The 23936-nt window shown below is 42.7% G+C and overlaps 1 protein-coding gene across 1 annotated transcript in view; it reads right to left on the bottom strand.

The window, feature by feature from the left end:
• The window catches only part of SRPX (sushi repeat containing protein X-linked), a 111880-nt gene that overhangs the window by 19614 nt on the left and 68330 nt on the right, over positions 1 to 23936 (bottom strand). The window contains exons 5-9 of the mRNA XM_037512537.2: positions 21205 to 21331; positions 17724 to 17845; positions 16811 to 16990; positions 15101 to 15234; positions 12716 to 12837 (exon numbers count right to left, since the gene is read on the bottom strand). Coding sequence (XP_037368434.1) covers positions 12716 to 12837; positions 15101 to 15234; positions 16811 to 16990; positions 17724 to 17845; positions 21205 to 21331 — 685 coding nt within the window. The remainder of the gene's footprint in view (positions 1 to 12715; positions 12838 to 15100; positions 15235 to 16810; positions 16991 to 17723; positions 17846 to 21204; positions 21332 to 23936) is intronic.

Here is a 23936-nt window from a genome sequence, read left to right as displayed (position 1 = left end):
TAGAAGGAGAAAGACAAACACTGGATCATTCCACTCACGTGTGTAACAAAGAAGCAAACAAAGGAACATATAAAACTAAACAAAAAAACCCTAGAAATATGATTACAGAATTGAGGCCACCATAGGGGGAGGGGGCCTGATGTACTATGGTGGCAAATATTGGTGGTTGGTATGGTAACATATATCTGAAGAGTTGTAATCTATTCTAAATCATACATAGTGCTGTAAGCCAGTATTATCACAATGAAAAAAAATGAAATTCTCAGTATGAAAAAAATGGGAGGACAAACTCAAAAAGCTTCTATACAGCAAAAGAAACAACCAACAATATGAAAAGTACCTATGAAATGGGGAAAAAACAACAAATTGTATTATGTGATAAGTGGGTAATATAAAGACATTTAACAACCCCATACAAATCAGTTCAAGGAAAAAAAAATGATGAAATTTAAAATGGGTAAAAGTCTTGAATAATTTCTTCAAAGGAAGATTTAAGAATAGCTAACAGATATACAAAAACATCTCAACATCACTAGTCATTAGAAAAATGCAAATCAAAACCATAGCGAGGTATCAGCTCCTGCCAGTTAGAATGGCCATCGTCGAAAATACAAGAGATTATATGCTGATGAGGATGCAGAAAAAAGGAATCCCTTGAGTACTATTAGTCATATATTCCACAGTGGCCTAAGGGTTAAGTCTCAATGCTTATCACTGCTATGGTCCGAGTTCAATCCCTGGCCAGGGAGCTAACCCACATATGGCACAGCAGGCCTCTCCTGTCTCACCCGCTGCTCCCCTCAGCAGTGTATTTCAGTAAGTCCGCCTCTTCTGCTCCCCACTCTGTCCCTGGTGAATCCTTTCACCCCCTGCACCTCTGGCCTACACCCCAATTCTTCTATGCAAAATAGAAATAAAATAATAAGGCAACATTTAAACAAATTTAAAATAGAGCTATCATATGATGTATCATTTCTACTTCTGGGAATATATCCAAAAGAAATGAAAACACTAACTCAACACGTTCACAGCAGCATCATTTACAATAATTAAGACATGGAAACAACTTCAGTTTCCATCAACAGATGAATGGGTAAAGTTGTGGTATATATACACACAGTGGAACATTATGCAGCCATTAAAGAGGGAATACTGCCATTTCCAACATTATTGGATGGACCTTGAGGGCACTATGGTTATGTGAAATTCAGACAGTAAAAAAATTACCATCTCACTTATACATAAAATCTAAACAAAAACCTCAAAAAAGGGGGGGTCTAGAATTGAGGTTACCAGAGGCAGCGGTACAGAATTAGCATTGGTAGAAGGTGGTTAAAAGGTACCAACTTCTAAGATAAATGAGTACTAGGCTTGTAATGATTTATTTAACACTGCTGTATGCTACATGTGAAGGTTTAAGAGTAAATCCTAAGAATAGTCACTGGGGAACAAATGGGGGTTTTCTTTTACTTTCTGCTGTGTCTACATGAGACCTTGGATGCTAAATACTTATTGCTATAATTGTTTTATAATACATATAGGTCAAGCAATTGTGTTACACCTTAAACTGATACAGTGATAGATGTCAATTATATCTCAGTAAACCTGGGGGAAATGTGACTTTTTCCTCCCTCCCTCAACTGGATCAAGAGGAAAAAGTCATGACTTAAAATCTAAACTGACTGCACTTTGCCTTTTAAGGGGGAATTTCCAGGAAGATAGGGGAAAGGAATATTTATCTCAATGGGTTGCTAAATTGCTAATTTACTTCTAGTGACCAGAAATGAGACAATCTGAAGTCTCTCCCAGGTTTCCTGTGGTTTTAATAAGGACACTCGGGAGTAGATGACTTTGAGAAATGCATTAAAATATCTTTGACCCAGTAAATGGAGACCATGATGTGAGGTATGAATGGAAAGTTAAACTGCTCTGCATCTTTAAGAAGAGGTGTAGTGGGTGGGGTGAGTTATGATGGGGAGAAGAGGGTTAAGTCCTAGGGCAGGGGGTGGTCCAAGAATCACAATGTTGTAGTGGCTGGAGCCCATGGGAAATGAGGAACTGGAGCATTGGCGGTTGTAGTGATTTTGAGGCCAGCATGGAGACCCCCCATGGTGCCAGCACATACATTCCTCACATGACCCTTGTGCCTTGACTGAGACTATAAAGAGGGAAACCAACCCTGGAAGAGCTGAGGCATCAAATCAGCACACTGCCAATAGGCATGGGAATGTATCCCACCACAGCAGAGAGACCACAGAAATCTTGGGGATGGATGGTTGGACCCCACATGTTGTGTGGGAGGAGGGGTGGTGCCAGCACTTTGTCAGGGTTACAAAAATATCTTGCATTTGGAATGAGGTTTCCTTGGAGAATCTTCTCCAGAGGGCTCTGGAGACTCAAAATATCTGGGAGGTTTTGGTTCAAGATAGTGATACAGGAAGATCCAGCACACACTTCCTCCCATGGGCACAATGAATCTATATCTACTTATAGAACATTTCCTTTGGGGTGGGGAAAACCCCTAAAAACTAGCAGACTGGCTCCTGCCTACCAAACAAGCGAGAAGGAAATGACATCAAAGTAGGCGGGAAAGAGTGACCCACTATTGAAAGGCTCAACCTGTGATTTTCCTTGAGGAGCAAAGGGTTTATACCCCATATCTGGCACCCCAATATTTAAGATCTGCAACTGTGAGACAAGGCCCTCAAACATTTAGCTTTGAAAACCAACAGGGTTTGCACCCATGGGCTGTGGCAAACTGAGAAAGGGCTGATGCAAGGCCTTACCCCAGGCACAGCACAGACTCCAGTACACTGAAAAGCACCAGTATACATGTGAAAGAGGCTCATTTGGTAATTTTAAGGCATTGAGCTGAGGAGCATGGGTCTGCCAGGGTACTCTCTCAGGACAGACTGGGGGGAGTGCATTGTTATGCTCTCCCTCTTGCCTTCGCTAAGTCACAGGAACCGACTTTTCCTCCTTTAATCCCTTTTTTCTCTTTATTTTGCTGTGTGTCATCTTCAGACTCTCTGCCTGCCTTGATCCAGCCAGTGGGCAACATCTTCATGCTCTCCCTCCGCCATCCTCCAGAGCACCAGTCTCCCCTGGAGGGGAACTTCTACATGTTTCCAATACCCCAGATTTTTACGTCTGATAATCTGTGTGCCTTGTGTCCAGGGAACGTCCCTTGATTGCCTGCCTCGGGCGGCCACTGGGGCTTGCTTTCCTGGGTCCTCTGAGATTCTAACAATTAGACAATTATTGGCAAACTACCATCCCTACCACAGTGCACAGACAGTGCACTGAAACACACCTCTAGTTTTTTTTCCCTGAAAAAGAAGCCTATTTGCTTGTCCAAGACTTAGGCCTAAAAGGCAAAAGCAGTTGTAAGCAGGCCTTCATAGTGATAAATGCCTACTCCAAGAAGAAAAATCTCAAGACAACCTGGTGTCACACCTCAGAACTGGAAAAAGGACTTACTAAGCCAAAGTTAACAGAAGGATGGAAATACAGATTAGAATGAAAATGAAATAGAGACTGAAAGGAAAAAAGATCAATGAAACCAAGAATCAGCACTCTGAAATGAAAATTGATAATCCTTTAGCTAGATTAACCCAGAAAAAGGGACCAAATAAAATCAGAAATGAAAGAGGAGCCATTATAACTAATGCTACAGAAATATAAAGGCTCATGAGACATTAGTATGAATTATATACCAATAAATTAGACAACCTAGAAGAAATGGATCAATTCCAAGAAACATACAACCTACTAAGACTGAATCATGAAGAAATAGAAAGTCTGAACAAACCAATACTAGTAATGAAACAATCAGTAATTCAAAACCTCCCAAAAGTCCAAAATTGGATGACTTCACTGGTGAATTCTACCAAACAAAAATTAATACCAGCCCTGCTCCCTCCACCCCCCTCCCCAATTAAAGGAATGCTTCCAAACTCATTTTAAGAGGCCAGCATTACCCGGATACCAAAACCAAACAAGGACATCACAAAAAAAAAAAAAGGCAAGTCAGTACCTCTGATGACACAGATGCAAAAATTCTCAACAAAATATTCACAAGCTGGATTCAACAATACATCAGAGCAATCATACACCATTATTGAATGGGATTTAGTCCAGGGATGTTTTAACATATGTAAAACAATCCACATGCTATATCATATGAACAAAAGCATAAAAATTAACATCCAGTCATCTATTTTTGGGCATTTGGGTTGTTTCCATGTTAACTATTGTAAATAGTGCTACAGTAAACATAGGGGTGTAGGTATTTTTTTGCATTAATGTTTTTGTGTCCTTTGGGTAGATTCCTAGGAGTAGAATTGCTGGGTCATATGGTAGCTCCATTTTAGTAGTTTGAGGAACCTCCACACAGCTTTCCATAGTGGTTGGACCAGTTTGCATTCCCACCTCCTCGCCAACATTTGTTGTTGCTAGGTTTTGTTTTTTTTTTCCTCAATGGATGGAGCTAGATGGGATCAGGCTCAGTGAAATAAGCCAGAAGGAAAAAGAAAAATATTGCATGGATTCACTTATAGGCAGAATATAGGGGAACCAAGTAAGAGATCAGGAAAAAAAAAATTAAAAATTAGCAGCAAACCATATATCAGAGACATTCTGCGAGGGAGGGGGAGGAAAAAGGAGCAAAACAGGAGAGAAGAGCACAAGGGACTACGGTGATGGTTCACTGGTGAATTGGTGGTGGGTATTTTACGGGGAATTTTACAAAACGATGTAAAAGAAAAAAAAATAACATGATCATCTCAATAGATGCAGAAAAAAATATTTGACAAAATATAACATCCTGTCATGATACAAACCCTTAACAGTTTGGGTGTATAAAGAACATGACTGAAGATAACAAAGGCCCTATACAATAACCTGCAGCTAACATTACCCTAAATGGAGAACTATTGAAAACTAAGATCAAGAACAATATACTTACACTCCTATTAAATACAGTACTCAAAGTTATAGCTAGAGAAATTTGGCTAGATGAAGAAATAGGCATCCAAATCAGAAAGAAAGCTAAATTGTCACTGTTTGCTAATATATGATCTTATAGTTAATCCCAAGGAGTTCATCAAAAAATTCTGGGAAGTGATGAAATATTTCAGTAAAGTTGCAGGATACCAAAAAAAAAAAAAAAAAAAAAAAAACCAAAAAAACCCCCACAAAAACCAACAACAACAGAAAACCCCAGAGAAATCATTTGCATTCTTTCACACTAATGTTAAAGTACCTGTAGAATAAAGACACCCATTCACAACAGCATCGAATATCAGAAAACACTTCAGAATAAGTTTAACCAAGGAAATAAAAAAATCTATATAATGAAAACTAAAAGACTTTCCAGAAAGAAATCAAACAGACAAATGGAAATCATTGCATGGTAATGAATTAGAAGAAGTAAAACTGTTAACATGGTCATCCAACTCTACAGGTTCAGTATAATTCACATTAAAATATCCAAAGCACTCTTCACAGAAACAGAAGAAACAATCCTAAGATTTGTGTGGAACCACAAAGAAAAAAAATAAGCAATACTGAAAAAGAAAAAAGCTGGAGGTATCATGATTCCTAATTTCAAACTGTTATTACTAAACCATGGCAATAGAAACAGCACAAAAACAGATACATAGTACAGGAGCAGAACAGAGCCCAGAATTAAATCCTGGCATAGAGAGTCAACTAATATTTATCAAGGGAGTCAAAAAACACCCAATGGAGCAAGGACAGTCTCTTCAACAAACTGTACTAGGAAACTGGAAATATGCATGCACAACAATAAAATTGAATCCTTATTCCACACCATTCACAAAATTGACTCAAAATGGACCGAAGACTTAAACCAGACCTGAAACCATAAAACTCTTAAGTTATGGTGGTCATTTAAAAATATATACAAATGGTAATCATTTTGTAGTCCTTAAATGATGTTGTCAGTTATATCTCAAAAAAAAATAAAATGGGTTTATCTTTTTTGATTGCTGAGTAATATTCCATTGTGTATATGTACCACATCTTCTTGATCCAGTCATCTATTTTGGGGCATTTGGGTTGTTTCCATAGCTTACATATTGTAAATAGTGCTGCTATAAACATAGGGGTGCAGGTGCCCTTTGGAATTGGAGCTGGAAGGGATCATGCTCAGCGAAATAAGCCAGAAAGAAAAAGAAAAATACCAGATGGTCTCACTCATAGCAGGAATGTAGAAAACCCAAATAAGGGACCAGGAAAAAGACTAATTGTAATAAAGTAAAAATCAAAGTCAACAAGCAACTATAAACTAGAGACACACTACGGGGGCGGGAGAGAAGGGAGTAGGATCAAAACAAGGGGGGTGGGAATTGTATGACTATAACCAAGATGAAAATGGATACATTGTGCAATAATGAAAAGTGATGTAAAAAATATATAAAAGAAAATAAATAAAATGGGTACAAAAACAACAGTATTCTTGGTCCTTATCAGCCATGAGATTGCTGGACAACTACCCTTGGGAGTATTAATTGTCCTTACATCCAGATATAAAATGAGGACAAGGAAGCAGAATATGTAATGACCTTGCACCACCAGGCACTGTCTCCTTTCTGCTGTTGCCCTTTTATTTTTTGCCATGGTTTCAGAGCTATTTGAAAATATAACCAGATGAGAGGACTTCTAGATTTTCCAGGCATTATGCTTCTCTTTTTTCATGCTTCCCTATATTTGCCTCAATTGTTTCTTTTCCTATTAACTAGACTTTTAGGGTGGTACTCAAAGGTCCCATTTATAATTGCATCAAAAAGGAAATACTTAGGAATAAACTTAACAAAAGAGAAAAAGATCTGTACAATGAAAACTACAAGACATTGTTAAAAGAGAAATGAAAAGATAAATATATCATCATGGATGGGACAAATCAACATTGTTATCATGACAATCTTACCCAAGGCAATATACAGATAATGCAGTCCCAAAGGCACTCTCAGAGCTGGCTGGACGCTGCGAGCTGGCGGAGAGCCAAAATGGGGGAACCCCTCCAAAGCCCACGTGTCTGGCTTTATACCAACCTGGCTGCTTAACCCCACCCTCAGGTCCCAGCCACCTTCCCTTTGGTGGCGATGGGATTTGGAGTTTCCAGTGTCTTTGGCTTTGGCCTGGGGTGTGGGTGGAGTCCACAAAGCCTGTATGGAATTAGCTTTAGGACATCCTTTTCCTCCTAACAATTCCCCCCTTTCACTTTTTGACTTCCAACTATACTACAAGCCTATAGTGATTTAACAGTATGGTATTGGAATAAAAATAGACACACAGATCAATGCAATAGAGCTGGGAGCCCAGAAATAAACCCACACTTATGTGGTCAGTTAATTTACAACAAAGGAGCCAAGAGTATGCAATGGAGAAGGGAAGTCTCTGCAACAAATGGTTTTGGAAAATCTGGACAGCCATATGCAAAAAAGAAATCTAGACCATTCATACCATAGAGGAAAATTAACTCAAAATAGATTAAAGAAATGAATGTAAGACTTGAAACCATAAAAATACACAAAACATAAGCAAAGCTCTCTGCAACATTGACTTCAGTTCATTTTGGGGAACTTGACTAACAGTAAACAGAAACAAAAATGAACACATGGAACTGCAACAGACTAAAGAGCATCTGCACAGCAAAAGAAACTCATTAAAATGAAAAAGAAAAAAAAAACCCATTCTACTGAATGACAGAAAATATTTGCACATCATACATCTGACCAGGGGCTGAAATCCAACATCTTCAAAGAACACATACAACTCAACAAAAAGAAAACAATCCAAACAAAATATAAGCAGAAGAGCTATATGTTCAAGGAGGACACACAGAGGGCCAACAGGCACATGAAAAAAATGCTCATCATTACCTATCAGGGAAATGTAAATCAAAAATCACAAAGAGATGCCATCTCACACCTGTAAGAACAGCCCATATAAAAAGATCAGATTGTACCCCCCAGAAATTAAATACCTGGGAATAAACCTAACAAAGGTGATGAAAGACCTATACAAGGAAAATTAGAAAACATGGTTGAAAGAAAATAGAAGACACAAAGAAATGGAAAGGTATTCCCTGCTCATGGATTGGAAGAATTAACATTATCAAAATGTCCATGCTACCAAAAGTTATTCACAGATTCAACACAATTCCAATAAAAATCTCAGTGGCATTCTTCAAAGAAATGGAACATATATTGCTGAAATTCATATGGAATCACACAAAAACCCAAATAGCCAAAGCGCCCCTGACTAAGAGGGAGAAGAATGGACATACTACACTGCCAGACTTCAAACTATACTACAAAGCCACAATAAAAGCAGCATGAAATTGGAAGAAAAACAGAAAGACCAATGGAATCAAATTGAAAGCCCAGTAATAAAACCAGTCTATGGTCAACTAGTCTATGACAAAGGAGCAAGTAATATACACTGGAACAAGGGAAGCCTCTTCAATAAATGGTGTTGGGAATACTGGACTGCCACATGCAAAAGAATGAAACTATACTACTATCTCACACCATACACAAAACTCAGCTCACAATGGATAAAAAAACTTTAATAAGAGCCAAAACCCATAAAATATATAGAAGGGAACATAGACATAAACCTCAGAAAACATCTTTGAGGGCTTATCCCCAGAAGCAAGGAAAACAAAATAGCTGGGACTACATCAGACTAAAACGCTTCTCTACAAAAGGGACAATAACCAAAATGAAGAGACTGCCTACTGAATGGGAGAAAATATTTGCACACCATACAAATGAGAAGGGACTGATATAAAAGATCTACAAAGATCTTATATGACTTAACAAAAACAAAGTAAACAACCCAATCAAAAAAATAGGCAGATGGGGCCTCCCTGGTGGCGCAAAGGGTTGAGCACCGCACTATGAAGCAATTCACAGCCTCTGCAGCATGAGTTCCATCCCTGGCCAGGGAGAAACCCACATGGTGAGGCGGACCTCTCCTGTCTCACCGGCTGCTCCCCTCAGCAATGTATTTCAGTCAGTCTGCCTGTTCTGTTCCCCACTCTGTGTCTGGTGGATCCTCTTACCCCCCATATCTCTGGCCTGTACCCCAGTTCTTGTATGCACAAATAAATCTAAAAAAAAAAAATAGGCAGAAGTGGCAAAGACACTTCTCCAAAGAAACACAAATGGCCAACAGGCATATGAAAATATGTTCAATATCGCTTATCAGGGAAATGCAAATCAAAACCACAATAACACTTCACACCAGTGAGAATGACCCATATTAAAAAAAAATAAATAATAAACAAGTGTTGGTGAAGATGTGGAGAAAAGAACCCTCTTACACTACTGGTGGGAAAGTAAACCTATCCAGCCACTATGGAAAGCTGTGTGAAAAGTTCCTTGTAGCACTATTTACAATAGCAAAGATATGGAAGCAACCCAAATGCCACAGAAGAGATGAATGGATCAAGAAGATGTGATACACACATACACACTGGAATATTACTCAGCCATCACACATTCACACAATGGAATATTACTCAGCAATCAAAAAGATAAACACGTCATTTGTGGCAACATGGATGGAGCTGGAAGGAATTATGCTAAGCAAACTAAGTCAGAAGGAAAAAGATAAATATCAGATGGTTTCACTTACATGTGGAATATAGAGAAACCAAACAAAAGTTTAAAATAAGACAAAACTTGCAAGCTGACCATAGATCTAAGGCATACAGCAGGGTTGGGGATGGGAGGAAGAGCATGAAGGACAATGGTGATGGTTCATCGGTGCTACGGGGGTAGGAGAAGTATGGGGACTACACCCAAGGGGAGAACCCAAATACTGTATCAAAATGAACAATGGAAGAAAATTAAACAAAAAGACCAGAAACAAGTATTGGCAAGATGTGGAGAAACAGGAACCCTCATATGCTGCTGGTGGGAATGTAGGCTGGTCCAGCCCCTATGGAAAGCAGTGTAGTTTTTCTCAAGATATAAAAAATAGAGCATATGATCCAGCAATTCCTCTCCTAGGTATCTGCCTGATGAATGCAAAAACCTTTAATTTGAGGCAATATAGGCACTCCTATTCACTGCAACATTTATAATAGCCAAGTTATAGAAACAAGTGCCTGAGAACCCATGAGTGGATAAAGATATGGTATATATACCCAATGGAATACTACTTAGCTATGAAAAGGAAAACAGATCTTGCCACGTGTGATGACATGGATGAATCTGAAGGGGATGATGCTAAGTGAAGCAAGTCAAAGGGAAAGCATGATTTCATGCACATGTCCAATATAGAGAAACAAAAGGAACAGACAAAACTAAACCAAAACTAGCTCTAGAAATTATAGACTCTAGAATTAAAGACTAACAAAGCAGGAGGGTTGGGTGGGAAGCAAGGGTGGAGAGGACCCTCTGGACCACAGTGGAGGATTATTGGTGTTTTGGTGTGAATGTTGTATGGTGACATATGGCTGAAGAATTGTGATCCTATACCCTGAATCACAGATGGTGTTATAAGCATGCCACCGTATCTCAAGTAGAAACTAATTTAAAAAAATGGAAAAAAAATTAGTTAATTCTGCATGCCGTTTGCCAACTTCCTTGTTCCTCACTGATAAGCCTGATGAAGGGGAGACATGGCCTGACACCGATCATTAGCTAATGCCTCCGAGTAATCATTTCTCAGGGCATTCAACTGGATGATCTTCTGGCTACCCAATAATGACTGATGCATCTTACATGGGAATTTGCTTTGCAAAATTCCCATTTTAAAACCGAAGCCTTTGCTAAAACACTAGGCCTCAGGTTCTCACAGTATGATCTCCAAAACAGCAGCATCAGCACCACAACTTGTTAGACCCATTCTAGACTTACTAAATCAAACTCTGGGCATGGGGCCCAGATAGGTTTTAAATTTGGGTTCCACTGCAGAATTTGTTCATGCAACTTATGTGTTAAAATCCTCAGCCTACAGAGTTCTGAAATAGCCCCAACATATATAACCTGAACGATAGCATTTTTCTTAAATCAGATTTTTCTTAAATCAGATTACTATTCTTCAAATTTAAGCAGTTTTAAATCATATCAAGATTTTATAAAGATTCCATTCCTTATATATCCGGAACCCAAAGATGTTCAAATTCTGCAATAGGTCATTAAAAATGTGAGCAGGTATTTTCTAAATAAGCAACTGCTTCATAAGACATACTAAGAATTTTCATTATAAATTTTCAGATGTCAATATTACCTTTTCTCGGTTTGTGGTCTTCAACTTGAGGTGTTGGTAAATACACTGTTAAAGGCTCCTATTGCCCCGGGTAGTCGTACAGCTGTTTTACTTTAGAGTCATTTACTCCACCTAGACCAACATGGTGCCAGGTACTATGCTGCAAATGTTGTCGGGTACTAGGTTGCAAATGTTGAAAAGAAGATCTGGTACTGATATTACTCTAGCAATTACACACTAGGGAGGTACTAGTGGAAATGCAGTAGGACAAAAATAGAATCTTACGTATATGCCCAGCCTTCTTCCTCCATTAGCCCACTAAAGAGAATGCAGGTACCCTCTTATGTATGCCCAGGCCTGTGAGTTTTGGAGGTCGGTGTGGATGGGTAAGGTTCAAGTGGAGAGGGCTATAAATCATAGATGGGGTAGGTCAAAGGCGGGTGGAAAATAATGAAACTGGACAAAGAAGCTGCTGTGAGTCTATAATATCACACATGCTAAGGGTGTATTTCCATCAAGGAATTTCTGTAAACCTCTCTGAACATGGTACAGAGTTCACTAGGTCCTATTTCATTTTCTTCTTCCTGATAATACAGAAAGACTGCATTTTCCAGCCTCCGCTGACAGCGTAAAGGATCATCTGATGAGTTCTGGCCAATAGTCTGGGAGAGCAATTTTATGCCTCCAATGTGACATATAAAAACGTGTGATTTGTGTTTACTCTTCCCTTTTACAGAAGCCTGGAAGCCACATGTTCCGGAGGCTGATGCTATGAGATGGTGGAGGGTTATCAGCCTGGGACCACGAGACATATACAGAGCAGAGACCTGCACCCTCCTTTTCAGTGTGTGAGAAAGCCAGGTGTTCAGGAGTTTTGCTTTAGACCAATTATGCTTTTCACAGTGATTTAAGAGATGCAAGTAAAATACTGAGTTGTTCTGAAATTACCTTTTAGTTGTTGAATTGTTTCTTTAGTGCACTATTACTCAGAGGCTGGACACCATGGTTCTGGCTTTATAAGTGATACCAAAATAAAATATAACTGTTAAAATGAGGGTATGGACAAGTGCCCTGGGAGCATGAAGGGATAAGCAGCCAAGCCTGGAACTGCTAACTGGGCATCTGCCTTCCTAATAAAACCAAAGATTGCTGAGGTCCTTTATTGCAGCCTCTCCTCTACCCACCCCACCCAAGCAAGAAACCCGCCCCGCCCCCACACACACATACACACGCACGCGCGCACATCACTTTGTTGGACAGAAGAGAAGCCTGGTCTCCCGCCCACTGCATCATTTATTTGGACAGCAGCAGCAGCCCACTAACATGGTTATAAGACTCCTGGAATAAAGCAATTAAATACTGAAGGCTGTCTGGAATCAATATCGAATAAAAAGAAATCATGGAACCTGATCAGAAAAAAAATACATTCGTAGGGCATGAAATATAGGGCTAGGTCTCCCCCTACCTGAGCTGCAGAGCCAGGGCTGGAGGCATGATCTTTGCTCCTATCCTGCCGATAAGGGTGGGGAACACACCCACCAGCTCCACCACGGTGATATGTCGAAGATCCAGGCCACACTGCGCTTGCTGGAAAAGCCCAAGAGGGGAGATGTGAGCATGGCTGAGAAAGAGGCTTCCCTTTCAAACTATAGGTGGACAAAAGCGGCACTGGTCTGTCTAGGGAAGTTTATCTGCCCACTCTGAACTGTTGTGAAAACAGTTGAGAAATTGGGTGTAAAGCAATGGCTGTGAAGTCTAAATACCTTCCTGAGAAATCATTCAGAACTGGCTTGGCAATGGGCTTTTGAAAACCTAAGCAAAAGGGTAGTTTATGTATTTCCAGATGGGGTGAGACCTTGCATAAGTCAAATTTCCTACAAATTGTCCAAGACCACCCCCAGAGAATTCTACGTTTGTCTCTGTAAGGAGAGTATTTTCAGAGTTCCCTCATCTGCCCTTGCTTCTACTCCACCACCCCCCGCACACACACACACATCCCCTGGCCCCCTCCACAACCAAACTAGGGCAAGGGGAGGAAGGGTTAAAGGTTCCAGCCCTTTGAGCTGGCCCCTGGCAGGAGCCTTGGGGATGTGGCCCACTCAACCAGGTGCCAGGCAGTCTCATCAGCACAAAGGCACAGGGAACCAAAGCGCAACAACAGATGAATCTGGCCAAACGGGAAAAGAAATGTTAAATTCCTGAATTATTAGAACACCAAACTTCTTACATTTCCACTGAAACACCCTTATATAGGGTGACAGAATTGGTAGAAAAATTAGAAGGAAAAAGGGTGTATTCCAACCTTTTCTACCTGAAATGCCTAAGTCAAGCAAACCTTTTCTTGAAGAGTCTGGTTAAAATGACAATGTAAATATGTTGGGGTGGGAGAGGTCACTGATGCACACCTGATGCCAAATATTTTACCCAAGTAGTGGGTTGGTAAATCAGCAAGTACTTGAGGAGTGGGATAAGCTAGGGCTGGGGCCAGCCAAGGTTTCTGGCAAGGGCCCCACAGTATTTGGGGACTTGGAGGGTCCCTCTCCCAACTACTTGATTATAGTGCATTATAGTGCAAAGGCAGCTGTGTACAATGCACAAGTGAGTGTGGCTGTATTCTAATAAAATATTACATAGAAACACTGTCACTGGGGGCCAGATTTGGCCCATGGCCACAGTTCAACAGAAAAAAAGCAAGTTGTGTCATTTATTCATTTTTCAATGGAATACAACAAGGTCAGGAAATGTATGGTTATGGAATGAAGCCTGAAAGATTGATTTCCCACAAAATGGAGTGGCCTGGGCTTGTGTGACTTGAAGAGCAAACCGAGACAAGGGGAATGAAGGGTGGAGGTGAGGTGCAGGGGTGAAGGGTGAAGATGCAATGAACTGGGTCTCTATCAAGGAAGCCTACATTTTTTAATGACTCTTCAGAGTTCCTGGGAAGTCCTTTCAAAATATGCAGACTTATCATTATTCATTGTATTAATGCTAAAATGAGAAACCTTTAGTTGGATTAAACTGTGACTGTTCTAAATACTTCTATTCACTGTAATCAGTGAAACATTCCTCACAGAAAACATGCAGCACTGTGTCCATGACCCAGCGTGTGTCCCGACTCTAGCAAAATTGTCCTGTTGGCCATTCTTATTGCCAACAAGCTTCAGGAGAAAAGTCAAGTTCTAGTTTGATCCTTTCAGTTTCTAGTTTTGTTTTTTAAAATAAGGCACTGGTTGCCTCATTTCGTAGCTATAATATTTACACAGCTGAGAAATGCTCCTCAAACTTGAAGGTCTTATAGGAAGCACCTGAGGGTCTTATTAAAATGATTCTGATTCAGTAGGTACGGGATGGGGCTCGAGAATTTGCATATCTAACAAGCTCCCGGGTGCTGCTGAAAAAAGGTGGACGTCATTCTCTCAGGAGCTCCATTCAATAATACTTGGGGAGTCTTCCTGGGGCCTGAAGGCTCTTGGGTCCCCCTCAATCCCTTGAGTCAGCCTTTGGGCAAACAACTGATCAATTGCCTCCAGTTCAAGTGCATCCTGGACAGGTTCAACAAAGACAATTGTTCTTTTACTGGGCCTGGACAGCATGTCAATTAGGCTTATTAGTGAAGACAAACAAGCCTCATTAGTTGGGAAACGATAGGGTTAGCTCTTGGCAGTCGATGTTAATCAAGTTATGCCCAGAACCAGAAATGAACGGTAGCAGCTCTGAAGTGCCAGTTCCTGAAGCTCACAGCGAATAGATCAGGCCCTGAATCCGTCCTTTGCTTTTAAGGAAATGACTGGGCCCTTCCTGCTAGAGGTCGTCCGCCCCCCTCTTCCCCCACCCCCTTGCAAGGACTCACCTGTAGCATCCCCAGCTGTAGGCGGTAGAGAAGGTTCCGGGCTGTGGGTGTGGACACAATGAGGAGCCTCCTTTTCTCATAAAACTGATCCAGAAGGGCAGCTGCGGTTCTGACGCCCACATTGACATTCATAGCTATAATTACAAATGACCAGATGAGGCACAAACTCTGCTTGGTCTGTGAGGACAACCAGAGCGAGATGTATAAGAAATAGACCCTGAGGTAAGGATCCAAGTCTAATTCCAGTTGACCCCTGAAGAACACAGGGGGTAAGGGCACCCACCAAACCCCAGCCTACACAGGTGAAAATCCCAGTATGAGTTGCAGTCAGCCCTACATATCCCAAGGGGTCCGCAACCTCAGGGGGTCAGTTCCTTGACCCGTGCAGTTCAAACCCATGTCGTTCAAGGGTCAACTGCAGCGTATTCAGGAAGCGGTCCCAAGAAACACTGGTCAAAGAGCAGGGACGTGTATTAACACCTTGTTACTACTGTCAAATCCCTACAAACTTAGTGGGTTCTCCTCTCCCCACCCCTGTCTCCTCTCCGATGTCTGCCAGATCAGAAGTTGACTGCCGGTCTCCCTGCGCTAAGGTCACGGTGAGGGCAGGGCTGAGCTCCCCCCAGCTGCTCCAGGTGAGAATCTGTTTCCTTACCTTCTCCAGCATCCAGAGGCCACCTGCATGGCTTGGCTGGTGGCCCTTCTGCCATCTTCAAAGCCAGCAGCAAAGCATTTTCAAATCTGTGTGACCTCTGCTTCCACCATCCTTTCCCCGCCCTTCCTGCCCGCCTCCTTATAAGGACGCTTGTGAGTACATGGGGCCCACCTGAAGACCCTTAACTTAATTACATGTCTAAAGTCCCCAGGCAACGGGAGAAATCACAGGTTGTAACGATTAAGATGCGGGCGCCTTTGGGGGATGAAAATTATTCTCCATAGCTTATTAAGCAGATGGGGAAGGCAAGAGGTATGCTCGCTTTACTTAAATGGATGAAATCGAAGACCTCAGGCATTTAGCCATTGTACATGCCTCTCACCTACTCTGAATGACTAGGATTAAAGGGAAAGAGTAAAGATGAGAAAGTCTAAGATACAAGAAAAAAAGGAGGGTGCATTAAAGAGATATGTGCAGCGTCTTCTTGGCCCATCCAACTTTCTCACCGTGTTTGCTCCCCAGACCCACTCCTGTTCCTCATATCCCGTGCCATGCACTGCTTGGGGGGTGACCTCACTGACTCCTTACAACTCAAGTAGCAGCTAAGGGATGATCTTCCTCACTTGACATGGGAAGAAAGATTCCAAAGCCCCAAGGTCTGCGGGACATTCAAGCCAGTGTTGCAAACCACTATATTGTCTGTATGAGGTAGGTGATTGGCTTGTTAAAAACAAAACAAAACAAAACAAAACAAAAAACCTGCACATTCGTGGAAGGGAGGAACCAGGGTAACTACGGGGGACTTGGCTGGTTCACACTGTTGCTAAAAGCTTGCTCTGGATTCCCACCTGCAGCTTCTTCCTTAAAGAATGTGGAAGAGAAATCCCAAGGTAGGCAGAGGTGAGGGGGGTGGGGGGAGTTGGGCTGCAGCAGGAGCCCAGGGGCTATTTTCACCCTGAAGATGAAGTGTGGCAGTAAACCTTTCGAAGTGCATAGAATGAAACCCTCCCTCCCTGAACTGGAATCCGCTGGCTAGAGAGCGCGCTGCACTGTACCTGCACAGCTGGGCTCCGTGCCAGACCAGCCCAGGTTGGACTGACATACTCGGGCAGAGCTGCCCTGGAGCTCGTAGCCACCGATGCAGGAGAACTCGCAGGTGGCTCCGTAATTATCACCGTCACTGGAGCACTTCATGTAACCATTCTCTGGGGCGTTGAGTTTGCCGCAGCGTCTGACTGTAGGGACACAAGCCCAGAAGGGTCTCAGTGCTGAGCTCCCCTCCGCAGAGAAACCAGGGAAGGTAGGGGCTCCCGGGCTCCAACTTTGCAATGCGACTTCCACACTGGCCTGTGAGATGAGCGAAAGGGCAGGGGTGGCCATCCGGCCATGGGGTGGGCCCTGGAATGGCCAATGTTCATACCACTCAGACACTGAGATCACCTGGTGGTGCCACCCCCTGCCCACCGTGTTTTAGGTAAGGTGGAACCCGAAAAGTAAAGTGTGTCATTTGTGCCCATACCATGAGGCATAATAACATAAACCTTAAAAACATTTTCTCCTGGTAGACCAAAGGTTCTGGAACACCAAGAACATGGTCTCGGGGCTCCTCGAGATGCCCCTAGCTAAGGGGTTCCTCACTACCCTGGTTATAGAAAACTTGCAGACTCTGGCTGGTCACCCGAACCCTGGGATGGAAAGTTATTGAGCAATATCCTTTGGGGACAGCCAGTCAGCGAGACCAGCTCACTGCTGTCAGACTCCTTAAATACTCAGCCAGCATGGAACCTCGTCCAGATTTGTACTGTGAGCTCTGGGGAATAACAGCAATATCCTGTAGCCTAGTCACCAGAGGCTACGCCAAAGCTGGCAGGGCCCCTGTGGCAGCGGGCACTCACAGAAGGTTCCTGCTCGTGGGCCTGCTTCCCTCAGCCTCTATAATGGGAGAAAGTCAAGAAGCACTCTTCTTACCTCTTACTTTAACTCGAAATTTGCAAGTGCCCTTGTTCTCGGCTCTGTCATAGACTGTGTACTGAATCTTGTGGTCTCCTTCTGGGAAATGCGAGCCTGGGGGGAGGCCTTTTAGAATAACACTTAAAGGGGGGATAAAAACAAACACCACAGATGATTATCATGGGCACTTGTTGAGCACCGACTCTACCCAGGATGCAGGGATACCAAAGGACACTCATCAGCCAGTTGAGTAGAACAAAGAATTTACCGATAGGATTTCCTGAGCTGTACTCTGTTTTGGAAGAGTGGTCTGAGATCAGAAAATGAAGTCCTCAATTCCTGGGAAGTTCAGATTTCTTTTTCTTGGGGGAAGGTAGAATAGAGGATGGGGAAAGCTGAGAACCCAGAGCCCAAGTCATCCTCCAAGCACACCTTTGTTCTAGAAGGGACCTGAATTGCCTCACTTCGAGAAGATGATGTCATTTTCTGGGGAAAAATCATTTGAGAGTATAGTCCAAGCAATCATTGACATTTGGGCTTGCAGCATGTGCCAGAACTTTCTCTGCTTTTTCTATCTGAGCCAGTAGAGACTGCTTCTGAGCAAAGGAAGATTTGAATGTGATTCCTTGGTAATCCTAATATTATCATCATCACTATCATCATCATAGTTCTCTGTATTTATATAAACCTTACATAAGTCAGACACAGTTCTAGGCATTTTACATAGTTCATTTAATCCTCACAATAACGCTGTGAGGTAGGTGTTAATATGTCCATTTCACAGATGAGGACACTGAGGAACTGAAAGATTAATGAATTTGCCCAAGATCACACAGATAGGGTGATTCTAGTATCTTTCTTCTTGGCTGCCTCCTCTCAATCTGCCAGAGTTCCAGAGCCCAGAGCTAGCAGTGGCTTGGAGCAATAGGTACAGCACAGTCAAATGCCAGGTTCTGTTTGTTTTTCACTAGATGTATAATTTCTTTTCTCTCCACGCTTCTTAAGGATGTGAATAGTTGCTGATAATGGACAGGTTAAATATATTACTGTCGCCATTAAGGAGACTCTTACACTTAGGTAGACAAGGTGGTTGTTTACAAGGTATGAAGTAAGAGGTCTTGAGAAAATGCCAGAAATCCCACCATTAGAGTCATATCACTTTGGGCCCCCAAATGCTTTAAGATCCTCAGGAGGCACAACTTGCATGCAGATAAACCTGAGGGGAATCAAACTTCAAACAGAGAGGTTGATGGCCTTGTGGAGATTCCACTTCATCTGGGACATATAAGTAACAGTCATAAGGACTAAATAAGGGCATTCGCAGGAAGCACTGGTCTCAGCTTGATACTAGAAACTTCTTTCTTCAAAGGGGTCTGCAGAAGTGTAGCCTTGATAGGGCACAGGGGAAGAGGGCCACAAGACCCCACATGCCAGAGAAGCAAGGAGTTCCTGCGAGAGCTGAACGGAAGTCAACCCTCTTGTAGGGTTAATGATTGTCAGGCTTTTCTGCCCTCCTGCCATTAGGACTGATGATGGATCCCAGTGGTCCTGAACGCATGCCTGATGGCGGGCACCTGGAATGGAGTGTGGGCATGTGTAGGTGGGTACACCTGGGCTGAGAGACTGGGCTCATAAGGGTGGCGTCATGGGGACGCTAGGGGAACAGAACCACCAGAAGAGAGCAAGAGTAGCAGTGGTGGAAGAAATGAGCAGAGAGAACGAGAGAAGAACGAGAATGTCAGGGAGGCCAGAAAGAGTGAAGATTCGCTGGGGGCTAGGAGGCCTGCCAGCCTCCTGGCCCTCCAGCACCCCTGCTTGCCGTGTACCTGGTAAACTCAATAAAAGCCCGAAAAAGACACCAAGGGCTCCAGGACTCTCCTTTACCCGTCTGCGTGGGATCACAGAGATCCTGCACTGTGCCTGCCTGGCACTACACCTCAGATTCTTCATTCTGCCCAAGTGCCCCCCGCCACCCCCATCCTGCTCCAGGCCTCTGCTGGCTCTGGGCTATGGACTCTGGAAGCTTGGAGTAAAGTGGTAGGGGGATGTAACCACAGCACATAGGCCACCTGCAAATAGGTCAAGGTGAATATCCCCACCACACAGTCATCTGGGGACCTGATACATCCCTGATCGTTACCTAGGATTTCAACACTGTCACAGTGGTAAAAAGCTAAGAAGCTTTTATGAACTAATGGCTGGCCCAAGCCCCAAAGATTCAAAGACAAATAAAACCCAATCCCTGATTACGTCAACTGTGACTTATTGCTTAACTCCAATTGCCTAAACTTTCTCCTTTTAGCTTTTGTGGCAGGTCTATGTGACAGCAAATAAATAATTTTCTTAATACTCAAGTTTTATCTTTGAGGAGTTGCAAGGGGAAACACAACTAGCAATATTAGCTAAGCTAATATTAGGGAGCGCTGGGGGAAAGTTACCAGGTGGTAGGAATAAAATGTCCTGCTGGGGTGAGAGACTCAACTTTTTCCTAGTGGATCATTGCTTTAAAATGTTTTCTCTTTCACAGCCTGGATTGATGGGATGCTAGAATGTCTTTCCCTGATGTATGGCTCATCAGGGGGCAAATCAGAGGTATCCTTTGTCCACCCATGGAAATTCAGGAGGGAGGTCTAACAGGGCAATGAACTTCAGGGCATGGACGTGAATGTGCTGACTTATCGTAGTGGCCTCCAGGGAATGTGCAGGCCAATCCCATAGCTGCAGGGGTACAGGCTCATATGCTAAATTAAAACAACATGCAGCTGAATTTTACCAAAGGGAAACAGTCATTTTAAAAAACATTTTGGACGTACATCAAACTATTAGTGCAGTTGGTTCTGGAGAATGGAGTTGGCGAGAGCTTTTTCATAAGCTTTTTCTATCAATATTTAATGTGGTCACAAATTTGAAAAAATAAATTAAAAATCAAAAGTCTTGAAAGAAGCAGATGCAAAAAAAGACAAAGAGTGGGAAGTTCTGTAGTAAACCATACTCATGGGGTGCAAGGGGGCAGCATCTGGAGCCAGGTGGGAGCCTCATAGGATTCTCTGGGAGGTGATGGCTCAGGAAGACCTGGGGGCGTGAGTCAGAATCCCTGGGGGTTTGGGAGGAGGAAGTCTGGGTTTCTGTCTCTGAATTCATTAGGGGGCTTCCTGTTCCACCTCCTGTCCTCTCCCTTCCCACCACTCCTTTCTTCCCTCCTTTCCTTCAACAAGCATGTCCTGAGTACCAGCTCTGTGTGAGGCATGGTTCAGAGCACTAGGGATAGGACAGGGAGCATAGAGTAGCAGAGTCCAGCAATAAACACATATGTAAGCAAAATACAGAGTACAACACATAGTGAAGACTAGAGAAAAATCAAGCAGCAGTAAGGAATTCCCGGAAGAGACCTGGGCTGAGTCTGAGAGTGTAACTAGACCAGCACAGATGACACTTGCCCTTCTGAGAAGTAAGTGGCTCACATGAGGCCACATCATTCCAGCCACCAAGCCGCACTTACTCAGTTAGAATGCCGTCTGCGGTGTCTCTCCCCTCAGGGGTCTCCCAGGACACCCGGACTGTCAGCTTATTGGGCTCAGCAATCCGTTCCTTCACACTTGGGCACTTGATTCTAGGCGGTTCCATATCTGAAAAGATAACCACAGTTTTCTCACCATCATCAAGAAATATCTTGTCAACTTGGGGTTCAACACCCAGCATTTGAAATGCCCAAGAGTCTAGATGTTCCCCATTTCGAAGGGTCTGTTCACCCTGTTGTGTTTCTCTTTCTTGTCTTTCTCTTGCCCTTTCTCTCCTGCTAAGTTTGAAGATTGCTTGTGTACTCGCATGTGCATGGCCAAACCTGCTCTGCCTACTGACTTTGCGACATGGCAGCTACCCAGCTAGCAGTCACTTAGCTGCAGTGAGTCCCTCTTGCTCTGAGAAATCTAGCTCAATTCAATTCAAAGCAACAGAGTACTAACCCGGAGAACAAGCTCTCTCGTCTGCCTCTGTCTATTCACCACATATTCCTTGATATCTTCAAACAAACAAGGGTCTGTCTAGGTCCACCTTCCCCTCCAACTGCCGCTGGCCCACACCTACAGTTTTGTGTTTTGGGGACAGCAGTTTTACCTTGGTCCTAGCCCTGAAAGACTTTCCAAATTTTCCCCAAGTAGTTCCTCTACTTGCTTACAGAATTTCTGCCCCCTCACTATCAAGCAGGGGTTGATAATGAGGGCTAGAAATAACTAAGATGTCATTTCTACACTGGGTGGCATTTCATCTTATGATAGCTAAAGTTAAATCACAAGAAGGGGGAGCTTTGTGAATTCTACTTGATGATTCAGAACAGGTTGAAAATAATTTAAGCATAACAGCTTAACAACATTCAGATTTGCATTGCTTTACATGCCAACTGATAATTATTTAAATGCTGCTACAACCTGAATGAAAATTAAATATTTAATTCTGAATAATTTAATAATTTTGAGTTCAACTATCCAAATTCATTTTTATTCTATGTCATGCTTCCATGGAGTGTGAATTTACAGCCTTCATAGACTCATCCTAAATTGAAAACTACCCTATTTTATTGAATCTAAGTCACTATCAATTGTGAGATGCATCCCAATGTCAGGGATATTAAAATGTGAAAAAATATTTCATAGGATACTTTGTTAGTTTGATAAAACATACAAATGTTAGGATGAAATGGAAGCCACTTTAAATGCATTCAAGGTATAATTTCAGTGGCTATGTTTTTTTTAAAAAATAATCCACTTATTTTACTATGATAGATGAGAGAACACATATTTTTATAATTCAGATGAACATATCACAATTTTGGGTGAATCAAAAAGACAAATATCCAATACTTGATCCCTGCTGGTCAAATATAGCTGACATTACACTCTCAGTTCATTTACAATGTTGTAAACCATTGTTACTTCAGTAAATATAATAAAATACCTTAAAAAAATAAACATATCTGTTAAAAATAAGTAAAATTAAGGAAAAGAAAGCATATCTTTCCTTAAATTAAAAAAATGAAGGGCCTCCCCTGGTGGTGCAGCAGTTGAGCACTGGGCTGCGAAGCTGCCCGCAGCCTCTGCAGCGCCAGTTCGATCCCCGGCCGCCAGCAAGGGTCCCACATGGCGCGACAGACCTCTCCGGCCGCGCCCGCTGCTCCCCTCAGTAGTGTACTTCGTCAGTCTGCCTGTTCTGTTCCCCGCTCTGGCTCTGCTGAATTCTCTCACCCTCCTGTGCTTCTGACTGTATCCAGTGCTTGTATAAATAAATAAATAAATCTTTAAAAAAAAAATAAAACAAAATGAGGGAGGAGCAAGAAAAGTAGATTTTTAAAAAAGATTTATTTATTTATGCATACAAAAGCTGGGGTACAGGCCGGAGATGCAGGGGTGAGAGGACTCACTAGAGAAGGAGTGGGGAGCAGAACAGGCAGATCTACTGAAATACACTGTTGAGGGGAGCAGCGGGAGAGACAGAAGTCTGCCTCGCCATGTGGGTTTCTCCCTGGCCGGCCAGGGATGGAACTCGTGCTGCAGATTCCTTCATAGTGCGGTGCTTAACCCTTTGAGCCACCAGGGAGGCCCAGAAGATAGATTTCAATGTAAAATGACATCATGTTACCATATTTTCTTGGAGTGACATTATCAGAGTGAAGATGTAACTGTAATCTCCATAACAATGGGAGGTTCCAGGTTCCACGCCCTACCTAATGAAGGGTGGAGCTGAGCAGGGAGGAGAAGCTAAAAAAGACTGTGGAGAGAAGACTTGGACAAAGAGGAGACTTGGAGAAGAAGAGTAGGAGGGGGCACATGGAGCAGAGAGACATGTGAAGAAGCTGTGCTTGCTTCTAGGCTTTGAACTTGCACCAGGGACGTGGGAGTCTTGTAAAGAGACACGTGGAGTCGAGACAGGCAGAGACACTTGGGAAACACGTGGGTGAGACACCTGTGCGGAGGCTGACAATGGCAGCCGTTACCTTGACTTGTATTCTGATTTTGCTCCTTTCCTTCCAGACTTGGCTGGCCCCTTCTGCCCTTCTCCTACAGGTCCCGCCAGAAGGGGCCAAAACAATAGTTGTTACATTCTAAGGTGTGTGTTTACATATATATCTCAATGGAAGCTGTGAATTGCAGGAGGGTAAAAGTATTTTTTTTCCTACATTGACTTATTTCTATCTAGATCTGTTTCTGAAATAACGAAGCCTGTGAGTCCACTGCCAGA

The sequence above is a fragment of the Talpa occidentalis genome, unplaced genomic scaffold (assembly GCF_014898055.3).
Source record: "Talpa occidentalis isolate TD23 unplaced genomic scaffold, MPIMG_talOcc4v2.1 talOcc4.15, whole genome shotgun sequence".
Taxonomy (NCBI): domain Eukaryota; kingdom Metazoa; phylum Chordata; class Mammalia; order Eulipotyphla; family Talpidae; genus Talpa; species Talpa occidentalis.
This window is presented reverse-complemented; position numbering and strand designations above follow the sequence as displayed.